The sequence below is a fragment of the Anolis carolinensis genome, chromosome 4, assembly GCF_035594765.1.
Source record: "Anolis carolinensis isolate JA03-04 chromosome 4, rAnoCar3.1.pri, whole genome shotgun sequence".
NCBI lineage: Eukaryota > Metazoa > Chordata > Lepidosauria > Squamata > Dactyloidae > Anolis > Anolis carolinensis.
The window spans coordinates 129668312-129693299 of record NC_085844.1 but is presented as its reverse complement, the minus strand read 5'-3'; the positions used below and the strand labels follow the sequence as shown (position 1 = coordinate 129693299).

The 24988-nt window shown below is 41.2% G+C and overlaps 1 protein-coding gene across 1 annotated transcript in view; it reads right to left on the bottom strand.

The window, feature by feature from the left end:
* Window positions 1–14463, bottom strand: part of soat1 (sterol O-acyltransferase 1) — a 46879-nt gene extending 32416 nt beyond the window's left edge. The window contains exons 1-2 of the mRNA XM_003225445.4: window positions 14327–14463; window positions 6267–6404 (exon numbers count right to left, since the gene is read on the bottom strand). Of these exons, the coding sequence (XP_003225493.1) occupies window positions 6267–6387 (121 nt within the window). The 5' untranslated portion in view covers window positions 6388–6404; window positions 14327–14463. The remainder of the gene's footprint in view (window positions 1–6266; window positions 6405–14326) is intronic.
* Between the last annotated feature and the right edge of the window lie 10525 nt (window positions 14464–24988).

Here is a 24988-nt window from a genome sequence, read left to right as displayed (position 1 = left end):
TTACTGATGGAGCTACAATGAGATGGGGTTTTTAAAAATATTTTATTTTTACTTTTATGTCTTTTAGCAAGGTAATTATGTCGTATTATATTGTTGAATGTGTCTATTTCGTTTATTATCTATATGGTTTCTTTCCGGCAACTGAATGTTTGCCTTCCATGTTGGAAACCGCCCTGAGTCCCTTTGGAGATATAGGGCAATACAAAAATAAAAAATATTATTATTATTATTATTATTATTATTAAGGATGGATCTACACTGCCTTATAATCCAGATGATCAAATCGTAAAATTCAGATTATCTCCTTTGATCTGTATTTTATGAGTCTACACTGTCATATAATCCAGTTCAAAGCACAACATCTGGATTTTATATAGCAGGGTAGGTGAGGCTTAGGAGCCCCGGTGGCAAAGTGTGTTAAAGCGCTGAGCTGCTGAACTTGCAGACCGAAAAGTCCCAGGTTCAAATCCCGGGAGCAGCTTGAGCGCCCGCTGTTAGCTCCAGCTCCTGCCAACCTAGCAGTTCGAAAACATGGAAATGTGAGTAGATCAATAGGTACCGCTCCGGCGGAAAGGTAACAGCGCTCCATGCAGGCTCTTCGGCTTAGAAATGGAGATGAGCACCAACCCCCAGAGTCAGACATGACTGGACTTAACGTCAGGGGAAACCCTTACCTAGATGAGGTTTAAGTACTTGCAACATAAAAGGTGATACCCGAAGAGACACATCCTCCTGTGAGCACATCTTTCAAAGACTCCAGATCATCCTTAGGCTGGATCTACATATATCCTTCAAGCCCTATATCCCAGGATCTGATCCCAGATTATCTGCTTTGAAATGGATTATATGAGTCTGCACTGCCAGATAATCTGGATCATATCCTGGAATATAGGGCAGTGTGGATACAGCCTTAGAGATCTTGCCACCCAATATCAGGAGTGCAAGATACATTGGATGTGAATCCCAAGATTTATCCCTCTGAGGATCCAGTAGCTTTAAGAATTAAGTTTTTTGCCCATTTCACTAGAGCTTTTGTTATCTGCACCAGGCTCTAATTTTTCTCTAGTTTTGGTGAATTTAGCCAGAAAGATCGACTTGGATTTTTCTATTGTTAATTTACTAGGACCAATTATTGTATCGGTATTTTAAATTTAATTGGGTAGTTTATGAAAGCTGCTTGGAAGGCCTTCTATCTGAAAGAAGGAATAAAAAGTATGTATCACTTTGTTGTGACAGTAATGGCAAATCAATGGATGGAGGGAAAGAAATAATTCAGGAGGAGGATAAGCAGCCCAAAGTAGTCAGAGATTATCAGGAATGGCTAACAGGGTTTTTCCAAGTTTCATTTTTGTTCTACATGGAGAAATAATCAATCATTCATTAAGATGACACTGGCAATTACAACACTAAAAAAATGACTGAGAGTAACCTCCACATCAGAGAATTACAACTGAATTGCAACTCCAGGGCTAGAAGACAAAGATCTCACAAGCTCTACCCTTTAACACAGATTAGTCACTTGGTTGAAACCCAAGACTATTTGAGTCAATGACAAAGGCATTTTCAGGGCCCTTCAAGAGAGCAGTAAAACACATCCCCATCACAGTGCTCTTCATTGTGCGCCAAGGAAAGTCCTCATCCAACTCCTGCCACACAATACACAACCCACTTGTATTGCAGGCATAAACTCAGCTGGTGATGAGAAGCAAAGCCAAAGCTCCAAATCAAAGTGCAAAACTTTAACCCAAGGTCCCCAATGTATTTGGGTCCAACTACTATCAAAGAGGCCCCCAATCCAGACAACTGGGGGAGTGTTTTTAAGATTTTTTTTTAAAAAAAAGATATTTTAAAGATGTTTATAAATTGTTAGATTTTAACCTTTCTTGTAAGCTGCCACGAGCCCTAGGGGAATGGCGGCATACAAGTTTAAATAATAAATAAATAAATAAATAAATAAACATGGCCACAGTCTATCTATCTATTTGCAGATGATGATCATTGGAGTTCAACATATCTATAGAAGGCACCAACTTGAGGAAGTTGTTTTAGCCAATTACAGTAGAGTCTTGCTTATCAAACATAAACAGTCTGGCAGAATGTTGGATAAGCAAATATGTTGGATAATAAGGAGGGATTAAGGAAAAGCTTATTAAATGTCAAATTACGTTATGATCTTACAAATTAAGCACCAAAACATCATGTTTTACAACAAATCGGCAGAAAAAAGCAGTTCAATACACGGTAACGTTATATCTTAATTACTGAATTTAGCATCAAAAACATTGACTACAAAACTACAAAAACATTGACTTTTTAAAATCTGACTACAAATAAAGACAGAATTGCATAAAATGAACTTACAGTAACAATAGTTGGAAGTTAAAATTCAGTTCTATAAAGATTTTTTTTTTAAATCTGTGATCCTTGCCTGCCTAGAGAAACAGCTTGTCAGGACCCAGGCTGCAGAGCACCAATAACCATGCGCAGAGACCAGAATCTATCCAATATCTTTATTAAAGAAATATATAAAGTCAATAAAAACAAGTGAAGAATATAGTTCAGAAGCAGACCTTTCAGATGAGGTCAAATATAGTCCAGAAATGTATTGTCCAATATAAGATATTAAAGTCCAAAGTTATAATCCACTTGACCGAAACACACACCTTGCCAAGCAATGGTGTGGGGAATGACAGGGTCTTTAAAGTCCAAGGTAGCTTGACAACAAGGCTGGAAAATAGGCTTGAATCTTGGCTAGATCAAACTTGAAACGAGGCAAACATGAAACATGAACTGAGTCCAGAGAAGTCCGTGAAACAAGGCTAGGCTGGAAACTTGATCTGTGAAACAAGACAAGGCTGAAAACTCGATCCGGGAAACAGGGAACTGGGGTACGAAGTCCACACACGATCTCTCTCCTCAAGCTGAACAATTGACTCCGCAAGGTTCCCCTTGCGGCAAAACCCCTATATAGGGTCTTGTTTTCCCGCCAACAGAACACTTTCCCTGGAGAACAAGAAGTGAAACCCAACTCTGTCCAGATGCATGACTCCTTAGAATTTCCCAAGGGAAGCAGACCTAATCAGCTAATTGTATGGCAGCGATTCTGAGACTCCGGCGATTTGCCTCCCTGACTCCTCTATCTCTATTATAATTGTCCTTTCGGGAAAACGGGGGAGAATTCTGCCCAAGGCTTGTTTGGTTAACTTCCTGAGGACAAACATCCTCCAGGTGGCGAGGCTCCGATTCAAGCTGAACCGGTGGAAATCCCAAGTTTTCCTCCTCATCTGCCACAATAGCACTAGGAACGGGACTACAAGGCCCATGAGACATCACACAGCTGTGGATCCGGGCGGGAGGCAAACTGCGCTGGATAATACAGAACGTTGGATGAGCAAATGTTGAATAGGTGAGACTTCTACTGTACCCCAATATTTTAAAAAATCAATCAAAACTGCAATTTTTTTAAATATCCTGTTTTCTTACAAGCTGTGGGAGAAGGAAGCAAGTGATAGGTATAATGCTAGAAAAGGTATACTCTTTCTCCTAAATGTAATAGAAAATTACTCTTCGGAGATGTCTAGTATTTCTCAGACATGCCACCAACAGCTCTGGATATAGGTAACCAATAATTATTGCTGAAACTCCACTAATGCTAGACTGAGGAGTGAATTCACACAGTAGTGTGTTTCTACAGTACCTTTAAATACACAGTTCTGAGCTATGGTTAAGACAAACTCCAGTTTGATAAGACCCCTAAACTGAGTCTGTATGTGCGGATATTATTTTAATAGAATGTCCTTTTGGAGCAAAATAATTTTAACAGAAAAGAAATTGATTACAGAGATATAAAAAAACTTCTGGAATAGCTTACAGAAATAGAACAGATAAAAGAACCTATGGTAAAATGGGCAGCAAATATAGGCCGCTCAATAAAACTAGAAGAATGGGAATGCGTATGGAATCAGAATTTAAAATTCACCTATGCAATGAATTTAAAAAAGAACTGGTATAAAATGTTTTATAGATGATATATGACCCCAAATAAATCAGGATCTATCTACAAAGAAATGCAGAATAAGTGCTGAAAATGTGGAATACAAGAAGGTGCATTTTACCATATGTGGTTGTGTGAAAACACCAAAAACTATTGGAGAGAAATCCAAGAAACATGTCAAAAGATTTTCAAATTGAAGATACAAATGAAACCAGAGTACTTTTAGCTCGGATTAACAGATAAGGACATTGACATAAATCCAGAAATTATTTTAATTGCCTGACAACAGCGGCAAGAATTGTATATGATAGAAAATGGAGAATGAAAGAGTTGCCCACAAAAAAACAATGGTTAATCAAAATGATGGAAATCATGGACATGGATAAATTGACCCAATTAATGTCAATGATGCCAGGGAAACCCAAGAGGACAAATGATTGGAAATTATTTAAATACTAGCTTGGATACCCGGCAATGCCCGGGTTATTTGAAAAGAGCCTTGTTTGTTTTCAGATGTTAGGTAATATCAGTTTGGTCATATGTTACCCTATTTCTAAAAAAAAAAAAAAACCCAGTCTTTCCTGTTGTTTTTTTTATGAATGCTCCTATTAGAAAATGCATAAGGATTTAGGTGAAATACAATTCCCAAAACCCTTGGGTCAACCCTCCCAAAACTCCTCCAGTATACACAGTTGGCCATGTTGGGTCTGTGTGACAAATTTGGTCCAGATCAGTTGTTGGCTGAATTCAGTGTTCTCTGGATAAGGGTGAACTACAACTCTCAGATTCCCAGGGCAATCTTCCTGAAACACCTGCCAGGATTCACAATTGGTCATGTTGAGTCTGTGTCGCAAGTTTGGTCCAGATCAATCATCTGCTGGATTCAGTATTCTCTGTATACGGGTGAACTATAACTCTCTGGAGCCAAGGTCAATTACCCATAAAGCCTGTCAGTATTCACAGTTGTCCATGTTCGGTCTGTGTGCCAAGTTTGGTCACTTACTGGGTTCAGTGTTCTCTGAATATGGGTGAACTATAATTCTCTGGTGCCAAGGTCAATCACTCCAAGTTGGCAGACTGGGTCTGTGTGCCAAGTTTGATTTAAATCTGTCATTGGTGGGGTTCAGAGGGCTCACAGAATACAGATGAACTATAACTCTCAGAGATAAAGGTCAATTACCTCCAAAGTCCACCAGTATTCCCAGTTGGCCATGTTGAATTTGTGTGCCAAGTTTGGTCCAAATCCGTCACCAGATGGGTTCAGTGTTCTCTGAATACGGGTGAACTATAACTCCTGGATGTCAAGGTCAATCACCCCCAAACCCTGCCAGTATGCAAATTTGGCCATGTTGGGTCTGTGTCCCACAGAAAAATTTCAATAAATATATATATATACAGTAGAGTCTCACTTATCCAAGCTAACCGCGCCAGAAGAACCTTGGATAAGCGAATATCTTGGATAATAAGGAGGGATTAAGGAAAAGCCTATTAAACATCAAATTAGTTTTTGATTTTACAAATTAAATGCCAAAACATCATGTTATACAACAAATTTGACAGAAAAAGTAGTTCAATACGCAGTAATGTTATGTTGTAATTACTGTATTTACGAATTTAGCACCAAAATATCATGAGATATTGAAAACATTGACTACAAAAATGACTTGGATTATCCAGAAGCTTGGATAAGCGAGGCTTGGATAAGTGAGACTCTACTGTATATGGCAGGAAGAAGGCAGACTTTGAAGTTGCAAGGCTATTCAATGCTAATCAAGCTGGCCAACTGCAACATTCACACTTGCCTCAGGCAAACAAGAGTTCTTTCTTCTCACCCTGACCATTCATTCCACAGATATATAAACCCAACTTGCCTAGTTTCCAACAGACCTCACAACCTCTGAGGATGCCTGCCATAGATGTAGGTGAAACGTCAGGAGAGAATGCTTCTGGAACATGGCCATACAGCCCAGAAAACTTACAGCAACCCAATGTATTAAAAATTATCTGATAGTGAAATGATCAAGTGTGGATGGGGAAGCAAACGTGAAATGAAGTTACTTTAATCTGTTGGCGGACAACTCTACTTCTTGCAATTTCCAGTATTAGCTAAGCGGTCTCACCGTTCAACCTCACAACCTCTGAGGATACCTGCCATAGATGTGGGTGAAACGTCAGGAGATAATACTTCTGGAGCATGGACATACAACCCGGAAAACACACAACAATCCTGTGATTCCGGCCATGAAAGCCTCCGACAACACATTGATCTCACCGTTGCTTGAGGTAGAGTGCGACCAGTCTCCTTCTAGCCTCCGCGGCAAGTCATTTTTCTCTTCCGGAGTGCCGTATGCTGATCGACGATTCCTTACAGATATATTGTCTTCGCCCACCATTGTAACTGGTTAACACGCTGAAAAGAGGAAGGGGGTGTGATTAGCATAAAACAACTGAAATGTTAAGTAGGCAAGTAGTCACCGGTCCTTGCTTTCATTTTTATTTTGACAGCAAAGAACATTCTGAAAACCTCTGCTTTTTTTAATGAGCAAGTATCTAGCCCTTAAGGCTTAAGCAACATTTTTGAAGATACAGCTTCAGACTGATGTAACCTGTGAAACCAGAAATAGTATCTTAGGGAATAGTATTTGCTCATAATGCTCCTCTGTCATACTGTAAACTTCCTTTCCTTGAAAAGTCTTGCTCAAGCTGATTCCAGTATTAACACAGGACAAAAATCACAGGATACATTGACTGCCATTCCCATTGTCATTCAAAGTTTCTACAAAGGATTTTGAGAAATTTCAATCTTTAGGGAAAATGATTAGACCAAGAACATGTTCTCTCTTCCTGTTTTTATTTAAAGGAAAACTCGTCAAGTTCCTTGATACCTTGTTGCAAAACAATTTTTACTCAGATGTAATTGAGAAAATCACTCACAACAAGCATGAATAACAGAGGTATTTTATTCTTACTACATGACATGTAGTAGACATTTCACACCAATTCTGTACTTTCCTTATTCAAGAACAGTTATCTCAGGCCTCTTATAAAAACGGATAATCCCCATTATCTGCTTTGAACTGAATTATCTGAGTCTACACTGCTATATAATCCAGTTCAAAGCAGATCATGTGGATTTTACATGGCAGTGTAGAAGGAGCCCCACAAGTTTGAAATCCTCAATTCATTCATTTAAGGCTGGATCCACACTGCCCTATATCCCAGGATCGGATCCCAGATTATCTGTTTATTATCTGGCAGTGTAAACTCATCTGATCCAGTTCAAAGCAGATAATCTGGGAAATAGGGCAGTGTAGATCCAGCCTGAGAAATTGTGAGAAATTCCTGTGTGCTAATTGTACCATTGGAGTATTTTGTGCATTTTTATGTTTCAGTATGAAAGGCGTGAAAGGCCTAATAATAATAATAATAATAATAATAATAATAATAATAAATCACACACAAAATGACAAAAAATTGACAAAAATCAGTACAAGAAAACCGCACTACAAACTAGAGCTGACAGCTGGCACAACAAAACATTGCATGGAAAGTTCCTTGACAAAATTGAAGGAAAAGCTGACAAGGAGAAGACCTGGCTCTGGCTCACGAATGGGACACTGAAGAAGGAGACAGGAGGCCTGATCCTTGCAGCCCAGGAGCAAGCCATCAGAACAAATGCAATTAAGGCCAAGATAGAAAAATCAGCTGATGACCCAAAATGCAGACTCTGCAAGGAAACCGACGAAACCATTGATCATATCCTCAGCTGCTGTAAGAAAATTGCACAGACAGACTACAAACAGAGGCACAACTATGTGGCTCAAATGATTCATTGGAACTTATGCCTCAAGTACCACCTGCCAACAGTAAAGAACTGGTGGGATCACAAACCTGCAAAAGTACTGGAAAATGAGCAAGCAAAGATACTGTGGGACTTCCGAATCCAGACTGACAAAGTTCTGGAACACAACACACAAGACATCACAGTTGTGGAAAAGAAAAAGGTTTGGATCATTGATGTTGCCATCCCAGGTGACAGTGGCATTGACGAAAAACAACAGGAAAAACTCAGCCGCTATCAGGACCTCAAGATTGAACTTCAAAGACTATGGCAGAAACCAGTGCAGGTGGTCCCGGTGGTGATCGGCACACTGGGTGCCGTGCCAAAAGATCTCAGCCGGCATTTGGAAACAATAGACATTGACAAAATCACGATCTGCCAACTGCAAAAGGCCACCCTACTGGGATCTGCACGCATCATCCGAAAATACATCACACAGTCCTAGACACTTGGGAAGTGTTCGACTTGTGATTTTGAGATACGAAATCCAGCATATCTATCTTGTTTGCTGTGTCATAATAAAATAATAATAATAAATCACACAGTCCTAGACACTTGGGAAGTGTATGACTTGTGATTTTGCAAGACGAAATCCAGCATATCTATCTTGTTTGCTGTGTCATACAACAACAACAACAATAATAATAGCTTTATTTTTGTATCCTGCCTCCATCTCCCTGCATAGGATTTATAAAACCAACAACATAATAAAACAAAATAGGCAACACACAAATAACACTGTATAAAACACCATCGAGCCAAACACCAATGGCCTGAATAATAAACAATTCTGAAGGCAAGCAGGAGCCAGATGATGAAATTGGGAGTGGAGGGCAATATAAGATAGAGCCCTATATCTCTGGGTGGGAAGCGATAGTAAACTGCAAGAGCTAGACTTGGGCCATGGCCGGGCCAAAATTATCTGGGGAAATGCCTAATCAAAAGCACAGTGGAACTGCCTGTTCAAAAGGCACCATGAATGCCACATGCACAAAGAAAGGATATACATACAATGAAATAAATAAAAAGTCAGGAGATTTAATAAAAGATCACGTATGTCATGTGCCCCTGGTGGTGCAGAGGGTTAAACCGCTGAGCTGCTCAACTTGCTGACTGAAAGGTCGGCAGTTCGAATCCGGGGAGCAGGTGAGCTCCCGTTGTTAGCCCCAGCTTCTGCCAAAGTAGCAGTTCAAAAACATGCAAATGTAAGTAGATCAATAGGTACCGCTCTGGCGGGAAGGTAACGGTGCTCCATGCAAGCATGCCGGCCACATGACCTTGGAGGTGTCTATGGACAACGCAGGCTCTTCTGTTTAGAGCACCAAACCCCAGAGTCGGGCACGACAGGACTTAATATCATGGGAAAACCTTTACCTTTACTGTGTCATGTGCATTTCTAAAGTTCAACCACTCCTTCGGAGGAGGTGAATTCCAAGCAAGGACATTTTCATGGTAATTATTGCTTACACCATGATCTTGAAATGGACAAAATGTTCACATGTACTATTTTGTTCTATCCATTACTAGAACCTATAAGCAAGATAATCAGTATAGTTTTATCAGTGACAGTGAGAGATTGTAGCTCCTCCCAAGGCACTGAAGCAACTTTCATACCAGAGGTTTATTGACTCATGTAAACTCAGGCCTCTTCTACACCGCCATATAAAATCCAGATTATCTCATTTGAACTGGATTATATGAGTCTACACTAACATATAATCCAGTTCAAATCAGATAATCTGGATTCTATGTGGCAGTGTAGAAGGGGTCTCGGGTCCCTTCCACACAGCTGAATAAAATCCCACATTATCTGCTTTGAGCTGGAATATATGGCAGTGTGGACTCAGATAACGCAGTTCAAAGCAGATATGGTGGGGGTTTTTGCCTTGATATTCTGGGTTATATGACTGTGTGAAAGGGCCCTTGGTCTCTTGACCACAACATTGCATCAACTCAGTTATAAACAATTAGGCATTTCAATCACAATTTTTTTTAAAAAAACTCTTATTTATAGGTCTAGCATTATTAGAACAAGTTTAAAATCAAATAGTTTTTAAAACTTATTCTTATGCATGTGCAGCAAAGACTGAAAGTGCTACATAAAGTGAAGAGTGTAGACTTGTGACCCACAAATGTGGGATTGCATCATCTCTAGTGAGTATTGCTAATAACTAGGATGATGAGAGTTTAGTCATTAAACACTCATCATGTTCTCAGTCTCTGACTAAACGATTTGCCTCTTTGACTTTTTGACTTAGGATCCTTCCAGACAGACCTTATATCCCAGGATATTTGATTTTGCTAAGAAAGAAGTGAGAGAGGAAATGTTGCAATCAGCACATCACAATTTCTAAAAAAGTACAAAAAGTCCTCCCAGTGGGAAAACACAAGGTCAGGGGGCAGAGTAGCATGGTTCACTGGAAGCTGTGTGCTCAAACAATTAAAGAAAGGGAGAAAGTTTAATTTCAGCTGGATCTGCACTATCCTTTATCCCAGGATCTCAGAAGGGGCCTCAGAAGCAAGTCCCTTCTACACTGCCATATAAAATCCAGATCATCTGCTTTGATAACCTGGGTTATATGGCAGTGTACAAGGGGCCTGAATTACATTTGCAGCACAGTAGCAATGGGCCCCTTGTTTTCCATTCCAAAGCCCCTCTGTTTCTGGCAGCCAAACCCGCCACAACTCACATCCTAAACCAGAGCTTTCCAAACATTTCATCCAGGTGACACACATTTTAGACATGCATCATTTTGCAACACAGTAATCTAGTTTTACTAGCAAACCGGAGGCAAAATCAATAAGAAACAAATACATCTATACACATAATACAAGTGAAAATTATGTGTGTATGTGGCATGGGTGTCTGTTCACACAAACAACCTCTAGCCTCCACAAACAGGCTAGAATTCCCAGTGCTGAGGAGCCACAAAGTCACTCTCTGCAAGGACATTGCAGGTTATAGCGAGCACATCTGTGTTCCATTCTCTCGCCATTTGCATGACCCCGCCCACTGCCTCTCCCTTAACTCTTTCCTACCCTTTTCTGTGGCAAACAGCAAAGGAATTTATCAGCAACTGAAGATACTGGAGAAGTTTGGGGAGAATTCACCATGATTTATAGGAGTTTTAGGGATTGCGATGTATAGTTCACCTGCAAGCTAAGAGCACTCTGAACCTTACCGATAGACCTGAAACTAACTTGGCACACAGACCCAATATGGACAACTATAAACACTGGCGGGCTTTGCAGGTGATTGCCCTAAGAATCTGGGAGTTGTAGTTCACCCTTATCCAGAGAACACTGAACCCAGCAGATGACAGATCTGGATAAAACTTGGCACACAGACTCAACATGGCCAACTGTGAATACTGGAGAAGTTTTGGGAGGGTTAACCCATGATTTTTGGGAACTGTAATTCACCCACATCCTTATGCATTTTCTAATGGGAGCATTCATAAAAAACAAAAGCAAAGCGATTTTTTTTCTAAGAAATAGGACCAAACTGATATTAGCTAACATCCAAAAACAAACAAGGGCCCTTTCAAATAACCCGGGCATTGCTGGATACCCAGGCTAGTAGGTTGTAAGGATGAAATGTATGGGAATAAAATATATCTCACGAAAAGCTTTCATTTATATTTTTTAAAATATGATTTAGTCCTCATTTCACATAGACACAGACGTTTTTCATTACATTCACACAATACACCTACACATTGTAGTGGCACAATAACATATCACACCACAGTTTAAAATCTCTTGTCTAGAGACTAGAGTATATACGGCACAAATGCTCTTAGACTAAAGTCCACTTCAGCAAATGCAAGAAGCATTATCTCTTCACTTTGGCCTGCACAGGGAAAGAGGATAAGATAAAGTGGGGTCAAACGGCCATGAAATGCACTTGTTGTTCTCAGTTACAACTGACCCCTTGAACTAACCGGAATCTGACAAATCAGTATTTACAAATTAACGCTTTAATAGCATCATCAACTGTTCTGATATTTTTTGCTAGCAGTCACCAGTGCTTATATTTACTTGAATCTAACACTTACCTTTTTTGGCTAAATTACTTTGCCAAAATTATGGTGCGCATTACATTTGCGTAATATGGTACTCTTATGGCTCTTCTACACTGCCATATAAAATCCAGATTGTCCGCTTTGAACTGGATTATATAGCAGCGTAAACTCATATAATCCAGTTCAAAGCATATAATGTGAATTATCTGCTTTGATAATTAGATTATATGGCAGTGTAGAAGGAGCCTTAGTACTGAGCCAAAGCAAAAGGGGAAGATGCTTCAGAGAGCTCTGAATCTCCTATTTAAGGGATGAATGAATGCATTAGTTTTACAGTATTATTATGGTCACAGACCAAGAGTGTAAAACTTTTAAACTTCAAAACATTAAACATAGAGGGTTTTTTTTAAAAAAGTGTTTACATTAAGACCAGAAATTAATAACATAAGAATCAGAAAGTCCATACTATGGAGTCGATCTACACAGATATCACCTCGGATTATTTGCCATGGTTCAATTCTATGCCATCCTGGGATTTGTAGTTCGGCAAGCCGCTAGCATTCTTTGGCAGAGACAGCTCACAACTTTGCAAAACTGCATGGTTTCATAACACTGAGCCAAGGCAGTTAAATGTAGCAAAAAGTATATTCTCTCCTTCCAGAACGCATCCACATTGGCAATACCATGCAGTCTAAGGGCCCTTCCACACAGCCACATGACCCAGAATATCAAGGCAGAGTAAAATCCCACATGATCTTCCCTGAACTGAGAGATATGGCAATGTGGACTCAGATATCCGAGTTCAAGGCAGATATTGTGGGATTTTCTGCTTTGATATTCTGGGTTATATGGCTGTGTGGAAGGGTCCTGAGACCACACTGCCACTTATCCCAGTTCAAAGCAGATAATGTATAATTTTAATCTGCTATGTGGAAGGATCCTAAGGGCCCTTCCAGACAGGCCCTATTTCCCAGGATCTGACCCCAGGTTTTCTGTTTATAATAATAGTAATAATAATACAAAACTTTATTTCTATCACGCCCTATCTCCCTGATGGGGACTCAGGGTGGCTCACAACATACAGCGTCAAACATTAAATGCGTAAAGTTCAACCAAAAACAAATAAACAAACCATAAATCAACTATCCCAGATTATCTGGCAGTGGGTATTTATATAATCCAGGTTAAAGTAGAAAACCTGGGACCAGATCCTGCGATATAAGGCCTCTCTGGGGGTCTTTCCACACAGCCATATAACCCAGAATATAAAGGCAGAAAATCCCACAATATCTGCTTTTAACTGAGATATCTGAGTCCATACTGCCATATATTCCAGTTCAAAGCAGATAATGTGGGATTTTCTGCCTTGATATTCCGGGTTATATGACTGTATGGAAGGGCACTGGAAGGCCCCTGGAAGGCCCCTTCTATACTGCCATATAATTCAGATTATTGAATCAAATCACCCACATATCTGCCATGAACTGAATTATATGAGGGCCCTTCCACACAGTCACATAACCCTAAATATCAAGGCAGAAAATCCCACAATATTGGTTTCGAACTGGGTTATTTGAGTCCATGCTGCCATATATTCCAGTTCAAAGCAGATACAGTAGAGTCTCACTTATCCAAGCCTCGCTTATCCAAGCCATTTTTGTAGTCAATGTTTTCAATATATCGTGATATTTTGGTGCTAAATTCGTAAATACAGTAATTACAACAAAACATTACCACGTATTGAACTACTTTTTTTGTCAAATTTGTTGTATAACATGATGTTTTGGTGCTTAATTTGTAAAATCATAACCTAATTTGATGTTTAATAGGCTTTTCCTTAATCCCTCCTTATTATCCAAGATATTCGCTTATTCAAGCTTCTGCCAGCCCGTTTAGCTTGGATAAGTGAGACTCTACTGTAATGATTTTATTCAGCTGTGTGGAAGGGGCCTCAAATCTATAGTGCCATATAATCCGGTTCAAGATAGATAATCCGGATTTTACATGGCTATGTAGCAAGAGGCCTTACTCGACTTCGAACGCCATGGCTCACGGCTATGGAATCCTGGGAGATGTAGTTCCCCCAAGGCCTTTAGCCTTCTCTGCCAAAGGAAGGGTGCTGGTGCCTCACCAAAACCTATAGCAGTTAAAGCGGTGCTAAAGTGTATTATATCGGCGGTGTGGCTTTGGGTCAGGCTGGATGATCTTTGGGGATCCCACGCGTGCGGCGTGCGTGGACCCTGGAGGGAGAGGAAGCCTAGAAAAGGGGAGGCTGGGGGGCAAACCATCCAAGCCAACTGCAGGGCTTCCTCCCTCCGCTGAACTGTGGTTTTGGCGCGGATGACTCAAGAGGAAAGGGAAAGGGCTGGAAGCAAGGGGGCCTGATTCTCGGCCTTTAAGCGGGGCCTGGCGTGGCCTTTCCTCTCCTTTCTTTCCCTCTCGTTCCCTCCCCCTGCCCAGGCTTACCTTCCTCCTGTTCAGCGAGGATGCTGGGCGCGCCGAGTGTCTCTGCTTTTGCCGCGATGGGGAGCGATTTTCCCTTCGGCTCCCTTCGTCATCACTCGGGAGGGAGGGGGGAGGCCCCGCCCACGACGCGCCTCATTGGCCGAGCGGCCCTCGGGGGCGGGGCGACGGGGCGCCTCGGTCAACTGGAGGGACAAATATATGCTTTGGGTGAGTCTCAAACTATCTGGGTTTTTTTTTCAGGGCCCATCCACACAGCGGAATAAAATCCCAGATTATCTCCTTTGAACTGGGATATATGGCAGTGTGGACTCAGATCACCCTGTTCAAAGCAGATATTGTGGGATTTTCTGCCTTGATATTCTGGGTTATAAGGCTGTGTGGAAGAGCCCTGTGTTTTCTGAGTCCACACTGCCATATATTCCAGTTCAAAGCAGATTATATGGGATTTTATTCATCTGTGTGGAAGGGGCCTATGCCTACACTGCCATATAACCCAGTTCAAAGCAGATAATCTGGATTTTATATGGCAGTTTATTTATTTATTTATTTACTACAATATTTATATCCCGCCCTTCTCACCCAACAGGGGACTCAGGGCGGTTTACAATAAAACACATATATAAAAACTGTACAATGCACTATAAAACAGTTAAAATTATTAACTTACATCGGACATTCATAAAACACATTCTAAAATACAGTTTGTGAGATTGTTTGCTAGTTTGCAAACAGTTCTACCTTCTTTCTACCAAGTGGTTGGTAAAATTACTTTTTTAATCATTAGATTTAGGCCACTTCTATACTGCCATATAATCCAGAATATCAATGCAGATAATCCACATTATCTGCTTTGAGTCTACACTGCCCTATAATCCATTTCAAAGCAGATAATTTGAGTTTTATATGGCAGTGTAGATGGGGACTCATATAATCTAGTACAAAGGAGATAATGTGGATGATTTGATTAGATAATCTGGATTATATGGCAGTGTAGAAGGGGCCAGAGTCCCTAGGCTCTCTCCTGCCAGGATGATTCAGCATAAATTTACAGTATCTTGTCAATAAACACATTGGATCTATCTATGTAAACTAACTCCATGGGATAATTCTAATTTATTTAATTTTTATAGAAAAAATGCATTGACAGTGACCCCTTCTACACTGCCATATAAAATCCAGATTATCTGCTTTGAACTGGATTATCTGGCACTGTAGACTCATATAATCCAGTTCAAAACAGATAATGTGGATTCTCTACCTTGAATTATATGGCAATGTAGAAGGCTCTAGAACCGATGGTTCTAGATCAACAATTTTTATCATTTTCTTATCCGATTCCTGCAGGTACACCATGGCAATATTTAAAACTTCCAACACCTTGTGCGGTTATAAGGTAAAGGCCTTGATATTTTAACCATCTCCCAATATTAAATTTGAATGACTCCTGCCTATCCAAATACGAGTTGATATAGAAAGGCTCAATTTAATCACTGAAATTATATTCCAAGGAAACAATACACTGAAATACCTAATTGCTTCTGGATGCTAGTGAACTTTTCCATTGGCAAACAGAACAGATGGTGTGATAACGCAAACGAGCATGGCCTCAGTTTGAGACTAATTAACAGAATAGCAAGAAATATCCCTAAATTGTTGATTAATTAACAGGGAATTGAAAATTAAAGATAGGATTACTTTCGGTTAATTATAGGATTTCTTTAGTAAAATATATTTTAAAGCACTTCAATTTAAATTTGGAAAAAGAAAATGTAATTCAATTGAGGGCTCTTCTACACTGTCATATAATCCAGAATATTAAAGTTGGTAATCCACACTATCTGCCAGATAATCCAGTTCAAAGCAGATATTCTGTATTTTATACAGCTGTGTAGAAGGGGGCATACATTCTCTTCCCACCGGTAGTGGAATTACCCCGTACATAAAGGTTACTAAAGAACATTGGTGGCTGGAATTTTCCAAGGACTGATTTTACTGATAACATCTCTTGCATTGTTTGTACCAGTCTTCTCTTAAACATTGTGGTTAGTTTGTGTTGACAATATCTTCTGTACCATCAGAATACACGATGTGATATGCCGGTTAGTTTTACTTGCAAATTTAAAGAGCATTGAAAATATTTGCAAATTATTTGCCATTGAATCTGATGTCTATGTGACCTGCTTTGGCTGAGGTGCCCAATGGATGTGTTAGGCCTATTTGACACTGTCATATATGGTAATCCAGATAATCAAATCAAATAATCCATATTATCTGCTTTGAACTAGATTATATGAGTCTACACTGCCACTTAATCTAGTCCAAAGATAATAATCTGGATGTTATATGGCAGTTTAGTTGGGGCCTTGAACTACAGTCTGCCTAATCTCACACATCTTCAAATTGAGGTTCATGGGATTGTAATCCAACACATCCGGGAATGTGAGTGGGTGAAGCCTTTGGGGCTTCTATATAGATGGCAAGAAATTCCACTTTTAGTACCTAATACAGTAGCTTGTCTTGGAATAGTTAGAAAAGTAACATTGGCCATCAGCAACATTCATTGAGCCAACTTCTTTAAACATCTAGCAGATTAAATTATACAAATTTCCTTAGTTTAGCAAGTGTTTTTACTTCCCACTATTTTGAACAGCAGAAATTTGGCAAATTAAACTTTTTTTTGGCTTGAAGTCAGAGAAACCAACTGTGCTGACAATCCTTTCCCTCAATCATGGGGAAGTGTTAATTCTTAAATAGATGTTGGGAAGAAAATCCTTTTTACCATGTTCCAAACAATTAAAGTAATTTATGTGTTTCATGTGTTTCAAATAGATAACATCTGGATTAGGCTAGGATATAATCGCCTTGGGCATTTACACAAAAACATGATAATATAGTCAAAGTAGCTCCCTGCATTTGTGGAATTATCTCCTGAGTTTACGCAAGCTCTTTAAAATCAGATAATTTAGGACCCTTCCACACAGCCCTATATCACAGAATATCAAAGCAGAAAATCCCACATTATCTGGGTGTGGGCTCAGATAATCGAATTCAAAGCAGATATTGTGGGATTTTCTGCCTTGATATTCTGGGATATAGGGCTGTGTGGAAGGGCCGTTAGTAGACTCGCAAAGTGGCTTTAATATTGCCCCAAGGATCTGGCCAACTTCAGGAGACTTTGAATTGCAAACATGTTAGGTAAAGTAAAGGTAAAGGTTTCCCCTGACGTTAAGTCCAGTCATGTCTGACTCTGGGAGTTGGTGCTCATCTCCATTTCTAAGCCGAAGAGCCGACGTTGTCCGTAGACACCTCCAAGTTCATGTGGCCGGCGTGACTGCATGGAGCGCCGTTACCTTCCCGCCGGAGCGGTACCTATTGATCTACTCACATTGGCATGTTTTCGAACTGCTAGGTTGGCAGGAGCTGGAGCTAACAGCTGCTGCTTCCGCCGCTCCTGGGGTTTGAACCTGGGACCTTTCAGTCTGCAAGTTCAGCAGCTCAGTGCTTTAACACACTTCGCCATCGGGGCTCCAAACATGCAAACATGTTATCAGGTCTAAATTAAAAGGGGAGATGATTTCTGTGCCTTTGTTAGCTATATATAAAAGTGGATTTTGGCAAGTGCAATTGGGCTAATAAAACTATAGAAACTTCCAACTCACTTTTGGAGTCGATCACCATAGTTCAGGTCTAACCAACACTTTGCCACCCTTACACCCATTATTTAAATTCCCACTGCTATGCTATTATTGAGCTGTTGGCTAAAAATAGCAGTTTTCCTCCCTGCAGGGGAAAGGCTTTTGACTCCATTTATAATCCCACCTCATGAACAAGGAAACAATGGCAGAAATGTGGCATCATATATGGAGACAAAATCTTTTCTGCACAGGGAGGAAAAGGCTGCAGGAGGGGGGCTATTTTTAGCCCACAGTTCAATATCAGCATTCCAGTGGAGACTTATTTTAAATTACAGGATTCAGTGCCTTGCCAGGAGTTAATCAGTAAAAAGAATAATTAACCTTGCTGTTCTAATGAAAAGATAGGTGAAACTACTTTAATCCTGGAGAAAACAAACATTCCCCTTTATTTGGGTGATAGGATTATGGAGTTATCATTGGGCAATTCTATCAACCACAAAGCAACCTGTAGCTTTTCAATTGGATTCTTCTCATAGACTAAAGAATTCAGTGTCTTGCCAGGAGTTAATCAGTGAAAAGAATATTGAACCTAGCCATTCTAATGTCAAGGTAACGTAAACTGCAATTCTGGAGAAAGACATAATCCTATTGAAGAGACATAGGTTGGAATAATTGAAATCTATGATATTTGCTTAAAAATATTTGCTAATAATAACTTCTGTGATATTTGCTAATGATAACTGCTTAACAAGTGTACTTAACTATAATTGCATAATGTGTATTAATCACTGCTTTGGTTTGTTGTATGTCTTTCGGGCTGTGTGGCCATGTTCCAGAAGTATTCTCTCCTGACGTTTCGCCCACATCTGTGGCAGGCATCCTCAGAGGTTGTGAGGTATGGAGAAACGTCAGGAGAGAATACTTCTGGAACATGGCCACACAGCCCGAAAGACATACAACAAACCTGTGATCCTGGCCATGAAAGCCTTCGACAACACAATCACTGCTTTGATTTGCAACAAAACTGCATTGATAATTGCCGAATAGCAATTAGCATTATTGTTAAAATGCAGATAGATATTGATCAATGATGATCACTGCCCTGCACCTCACCTGGAAGTTGGTTTTAGCTGCTGTAACAGCTTCTGAGAAGGGTCGAGAAAGGGCAGTTTGACCCGGCAGGGAACTTCAAATAACAGATTTAATGAGTTGCTTTGCTAAGACTTCAAAGCTAAACACAGGGTGATGTACTTGCGAGTAGAAAACTGGTCGACACAGCAAGGCCATAAATCTTCTGCACACAGAAAGGGAAATGTTTCTTGGAAACAAAAGAAGCTAGACCGAGGTGTGGGGCTTCCTTTGTTTATAAGTTCACCGTGCATTTATCTGACCAAATAAGCTCACTATAATTGAGATCTCCTGTCTCTAGTGACTATTTTGGGACTTGGATACTACAGATTATTATCAGCTGGGTAACATGACTATCACCTTTTCTTTGTTTTGTGATAGGATTATGAGGTTGTCATTGGGCAATCCTACCACTGCTAAGCAACCAGTTGAGTTCTTATTGCCTTTCCTACTTTCTTAAAAATAGTTCTGCTACCATTTGGAAGACACAATCTGATCCGACCCTTTGGGGGAGCATATACCCGCACCTATTTTTGGGGGGGATCTTCCACACAGCCATATAACCCAGAATATCAAGGCAGATAATCCAGAATATCTGCTTTGAACTGGATTATCTGAGTCCACTCTGCAATATAATCCAGTTCAATGTCAATTGTATATAGCTGTGTGAAAGGGGCCTGGCTGTGAGTGGTGAAGCTACTGTAATATTTGAGCTAATTGTTGTAACTTGATTAAAGATAACATGGATTGTACTTTATTTAATCTACACTGGAAAGCCCCTTTAGAGGGAAAGTGTTCCTCTATGCCTTCCATATGATGTTTTCAGACTTTCCACTAACTGAATTTGTCCCGTGGGCAGAAGTTCATCTCCTCTGTGTTAAGAGATCGAAGAAGTATTTTGGGAAATAAGACCATTGCCTAACAAAATTATTTTTGTTAAAGAACGGCTGAAAGAGAAGGTGACATTAAAACACCAGAATTTATTTTTATATGTTCAGAGTTAGCCTGGGTTAGGCTGAAAGTTGGCCAAAGAGGACATAAATATAATTGCACTTGTATGAACATGCTGCACTCAGTAGGAAAAAAAAACAGGCAACATGTGTATGCCCAGGTTTGATATATCATAGAATCATAGAATCATAGAATAGTAGAGTTGGAAGAGACCTCAAGGGCCATCTAGTCCAACCCCCCGCTAAGAAGCAGGAAATCGCATTCAAAGCACCCCCGACAGATGGCCATCCAGCCTCTGCTTAAAAGCCTCCAAAGAAGGAGCCTCCACCACGGCCCGGGGGAGAGAGTTCCACTGCCGAACAGCCCTCACAGTGAGGAAGTTCTTCCTGATGTTCAGGTGGAATCTCCTTTCCTGTAGTTTGAAGCCATTGTTCCGTGTCCTAGTCTGCAGGGCAGCAGAAAATAAGCTTGCTCCCTCCTCCCTATGACTTCCCCTCACATATTTGTACATGGCTATCATGTCTCCTCTCAGCCTTCTCTTCTGCAGGCTAAACATGCCCAGCTCTTTAAGCCTCTCCTCATAGGGCTTGTTCTCCAGACCCTTAATCATTTTAGTTGCCCTCCTCTGGACGCTTTCCAGCTTGTCAGCATCTCCCTTCATCTGCGGTGCCCAAAACTGGACACAGTATTCCAGGTGTGGTCTGACCAAGGCAGAATAGAGGGGGAGCATGACTTCCCTGGATCTAGACGTTATTCCCCTATTGATGCAGGCCAAAATCCCATTGGCTTTTTTAGCTGCCGCATCACATTGTAGGCTCATGTTTAACTTGTTGTCCACGAGGACTCCAAGATCTTTTTCGCACACACTGCTGTCAAGCCAGGCGTCCCCCATTCTGTATCTTTGATTTCCATTTTTTCTGCCGAAGTGAAGTATCTTGCATTTGTCCCTGTTGAACTTCATTTTGTTAGTTTCGGCCCATCTCTCTAGTCTGTAAAGATCGTTTTGAATTCTGCTCCTGTCTTCTGGAGTGTTAGCTATCCCTCCGAGTTTGGTGTCATCTGCAAACTTGATGATCGTGCCTTCTAACCCTTCGTCTAAGTCGTTAATAAAGATGTTGAACAGAACCGGGCCCAGGACGGAGCCCTGCGGCACTCCACTTGTCACTTCTTTCCATGATGAAGACGACGCATTGGTGAGCACCCTTTGGGTTCGTTCGCTTAGCCAATTACAGATCCACCTAACCGTAGTTTTGTCTAGCCCACATTTTACTAGTTTGTTTGCCAGAAGGTCGTGGGGGACTTTGTCGAAGGCCTTACTGAAATCTAGATATGCTACATCCACGGCATTCCCTGTATCGACCCAACTCGTAACTCTATCGAAAAAAGAGATCAGATTAGTCTGGCATGACTTGTTTTTGGTAAATCCGTGTTGACTATTAGCAATGACCGCATTTGTTTCTAAGTGTTTGCAGACCACTTCCTTAATGATCTTTTCCAGAATCTTGCCTGGTATTGATGTGAGGCTGACCGGACGGTAATTGTTTGGGTCGTTCTTTTTTCCCTTCTTGAAGATAGGGACCACATTCGCCCTCCTCCAATCTGCTGGGACTTCTCCTGTTCTCCAAGAACTCTCGAAGATGATTGCCAGTGGTTCTGAAATAACTTCCGCTAGTTCCTTCAATACTCTTGGATGTAGCTGATCTGGCCCTGGGGACTTGAATTCGTTTAGAGTGGCCAGGTGTTCCTGGACAACTTGTTTCCCTATTTGGGGTTGGATTTCCCCCAATCCTTCGTCCATTCCATGTTGCTGAGGTTGAAGATGGCTTTCTTTTTGTGAGAAGACCGAGGCAAAGAAGGCATTAAGCAGTTCTGCCTTTTCCCTATCCCCTGTCACCATCACCCCATCTACTCCTTGCAGTGGCCCTATCGCCTCCTTTTTCTTCCTTTTTCTACCAACATAAGCAAAAAAACCTTTTTTGTTGTTTTTTATGTCCCTGGCAAGCCTGAGCTCATTTTGCGCTTTAGCCTTGCGAACCTTTTCCCTACAGGAGTTGGCTATACGTTTGAATTCTTCTTTGGTGATTTCTCCCCTTTTCCACTTCTTGTGCATGTCACTTTTGAGCTTTAGCTCAGTTAGAAGTTCTTTGGACATCCATTCTGGCTTCTTTGCACTTGTCTTATTTTTCTTCTTTGTTGGCACTGTTTGCATTTGCGCCTTGAGTATTTCACTTTTGAAAAACTCCCATCCATCCTTAACTCCCTTGTTTTTTAATATCGGCGTCCATGGAATGCCGCTCAGTAATTCCTTCATTTTTTGGAAGTCAGCTCTCTTAAAGTCCAGAATGCGTGTTTGACTTGTCTTAGTTTCAGCATTCCTTTGTATTGCAAACTGCAGGAGCACATGGTCACTTGCCCCTAAGGATCCAACCACTTCAACTGTATTGATCAGGTCTTCCACATTTGTTAAGATTAGATCAAGAGTTGCTGATCCCCTTGTTGCCTCTTCTACCTTCTGGACCATAAAATTATCTGCAAGGCAAGTGAGGAATTTGTTGGACTTTGTACTCTTGGCTGAGTTTGTTTTCCAGCAGATATCGGGATAATTGAAATCGCCCATGACTACTATATCTCTTCTTTGTGCCTGTTTGGTCAGCTGTTGACAGAAGGCTTCATCAAGTCCTTCATCCTGACTCGGAGGTCTGTAGTAGACACCCACGACAAGATCTTTTTGAGTCCCGGTTCCCTTGATTCTTATCCAGATGCTTTCAAGCTGGTTTCCCGGATTACAGTCTTGCATTTCTTCTGCAACGTAACTGTTTTTGACATATAAAGCTACTCCCCCTCCTCTCCCCTTTGTTCTATTTATGTGAAAGAGGTTATAGCCCTCAATGGTTAAATTCCAGTGATGGGAGTCATCCCACCAGGTTTCAGTGATGCCTATGACATCGTATGTGTGGTGCTGTGCTAGGAGTTGGAGTTCGTCTTGCTTATTTCCCATGCTCTGAGCATTAGTGTAAAGACATGTAAGCCCCTGTGACCTCCCCTCGAACTGTTTATTTGGGATTATTGTGCTCTCTGTACTTGGTCCTTGCTGTGTTTGTGCAGCCCTCCGTTTAGCCTTACGGCGGTTCCCTGTGGTCGTGGGTAATATAGTGTTCGCCAGGCTGTTGTTCCCCTCCCCCAGTGGATTTAGTTTAAAGTGCGCCTGATGAGGTTTGTGAGTCTGTGTGCAAAAAGATGTTTTCCTACTTGTGTGAGATGCACCCCATCGCTTGCCAGTAGTCCATCCTCTTGGAAGAGTAGACCATGGTCAAGGAAGCCAAAATGCTCCTCTTGACACCATTTTCTGAGCCAGTTATTGACCTGTACTATTTTTCCGGCCCTTGTAGAGCCATGTCCTACAACGGGGAGGAGGGATGAAAAGATCACATGTACATTATACAGTTTTAGCTTTGTTCCCAGAGCTCGAAAATCATTTGTGATCTTTTGAAAAGTATGCCTAGCGGTGTCATTGGTACCTACATGAATCAACATAAGGTGGGGAGGGTGATGGGGCTTTAGGAGCCTGCTGAGCCTCTGAGTGATATGGTGTATTTTTGCCCCCGGGAGGCAGCATGTTTCTCGAGCCATCCCATCCGGTCTGGAAATGATGGCTTCCGTTCCTCTAAGGAGGGAGTCACCTACTACCAAGACCTGTTTCCTTTGAGGATTGACAGGGTCCCTTTTGTGCAAGACAGTGTGTATGTCCCCTGAAGAGTGTTCCTGTTGAAGTGAATCATGTAGGTGTAAAGTGTTGTCCTCCTCCTCAACATCCCCAGTGCATTCATCAATGACAATCCATTGAGATACATCCGAGAGCCCATTACTCTCCCAAGGATGTTCCTGTTGCTCCTGGTCTACGATTGGGGATGGAGCATTTGCATGATTACGTAAGTGTGAATGTGGTGATGCACTGTCCCTGTCAGGGCTATCCCCTGCGCATTGATCCAGGATGGTCCACTGAGTGGTATCTAAGAAACTGTGGTCCTCCACAAGATGTGTTTCCTGATTGTATGTTAATGATGTAAGAATTTCAAATCTGTTGTGTAAATGCAGCTGAGCAGAGGAGTTCTGCGGAGGCTGCCTGGTCCTGCGTCTCCTTCTATGGGTGACCTCCTTCCAAGCCTGAGGGTTGTCTACCTTTGAGTTGATCTCCCCATAAGGTTCCTGATCATGGTCTTGGTGGTGTTGGTGTGATGCAGGCTGCTGATCTACAGCAGCGTGTTGTGCAGTGTCCAAGAAGAGCTCGAGTGCCTGAATGTCCTTAAGGGTCTTAATACGGTGCTCGAGCTGTTGGATCCTCTGCTCCATCAGAGTCATCTGTTTGCATTTGGAGCAGATGTAGTTGTCTAGTTTTTGTGTGAAAAAGCGGAACATGCCACAGCTGGTGCATGTGATGGGAATGTTTTGCTTTTGTTGCATCTCTTGGTGAGCGTGGTGGCCAAGTGGGATCTTTGTACAGTTAAGTAATATGCACGCACTTTATGTGCAGACTGCAACAAACCACGTCTTTGTGTATTTGTTTATGTTGCTTTGTTTCCTGTATGTACTGCAAAGGATAGTTAGTAAAGGTGCCTTTTCGGGCGCGCCGTGAGGCGCGCGCGACACTGGCAAATAAAGCTTTCCCAGAAACTCAATTAACAGGGGACAATGCCTGCTGTCAATCAACTTAAGTACCTGGCTCTCTTTCAACACAACAGTCACACAACAGTTAGACTTTGACCACAGGAGTCAATAGGACCACAGTATATTCACTGACCACAGGACCACAGTATATTCACTGAAAATAAAGATGGCTAATGATTATATACTACAATCTTGCATTGTTTATGGATCTCATCACATTGAGGTCAGTGAGCCGGGTGATAGCCGGGGGATTTGCCATGGATTGTGGCGAATCCGGTATAAT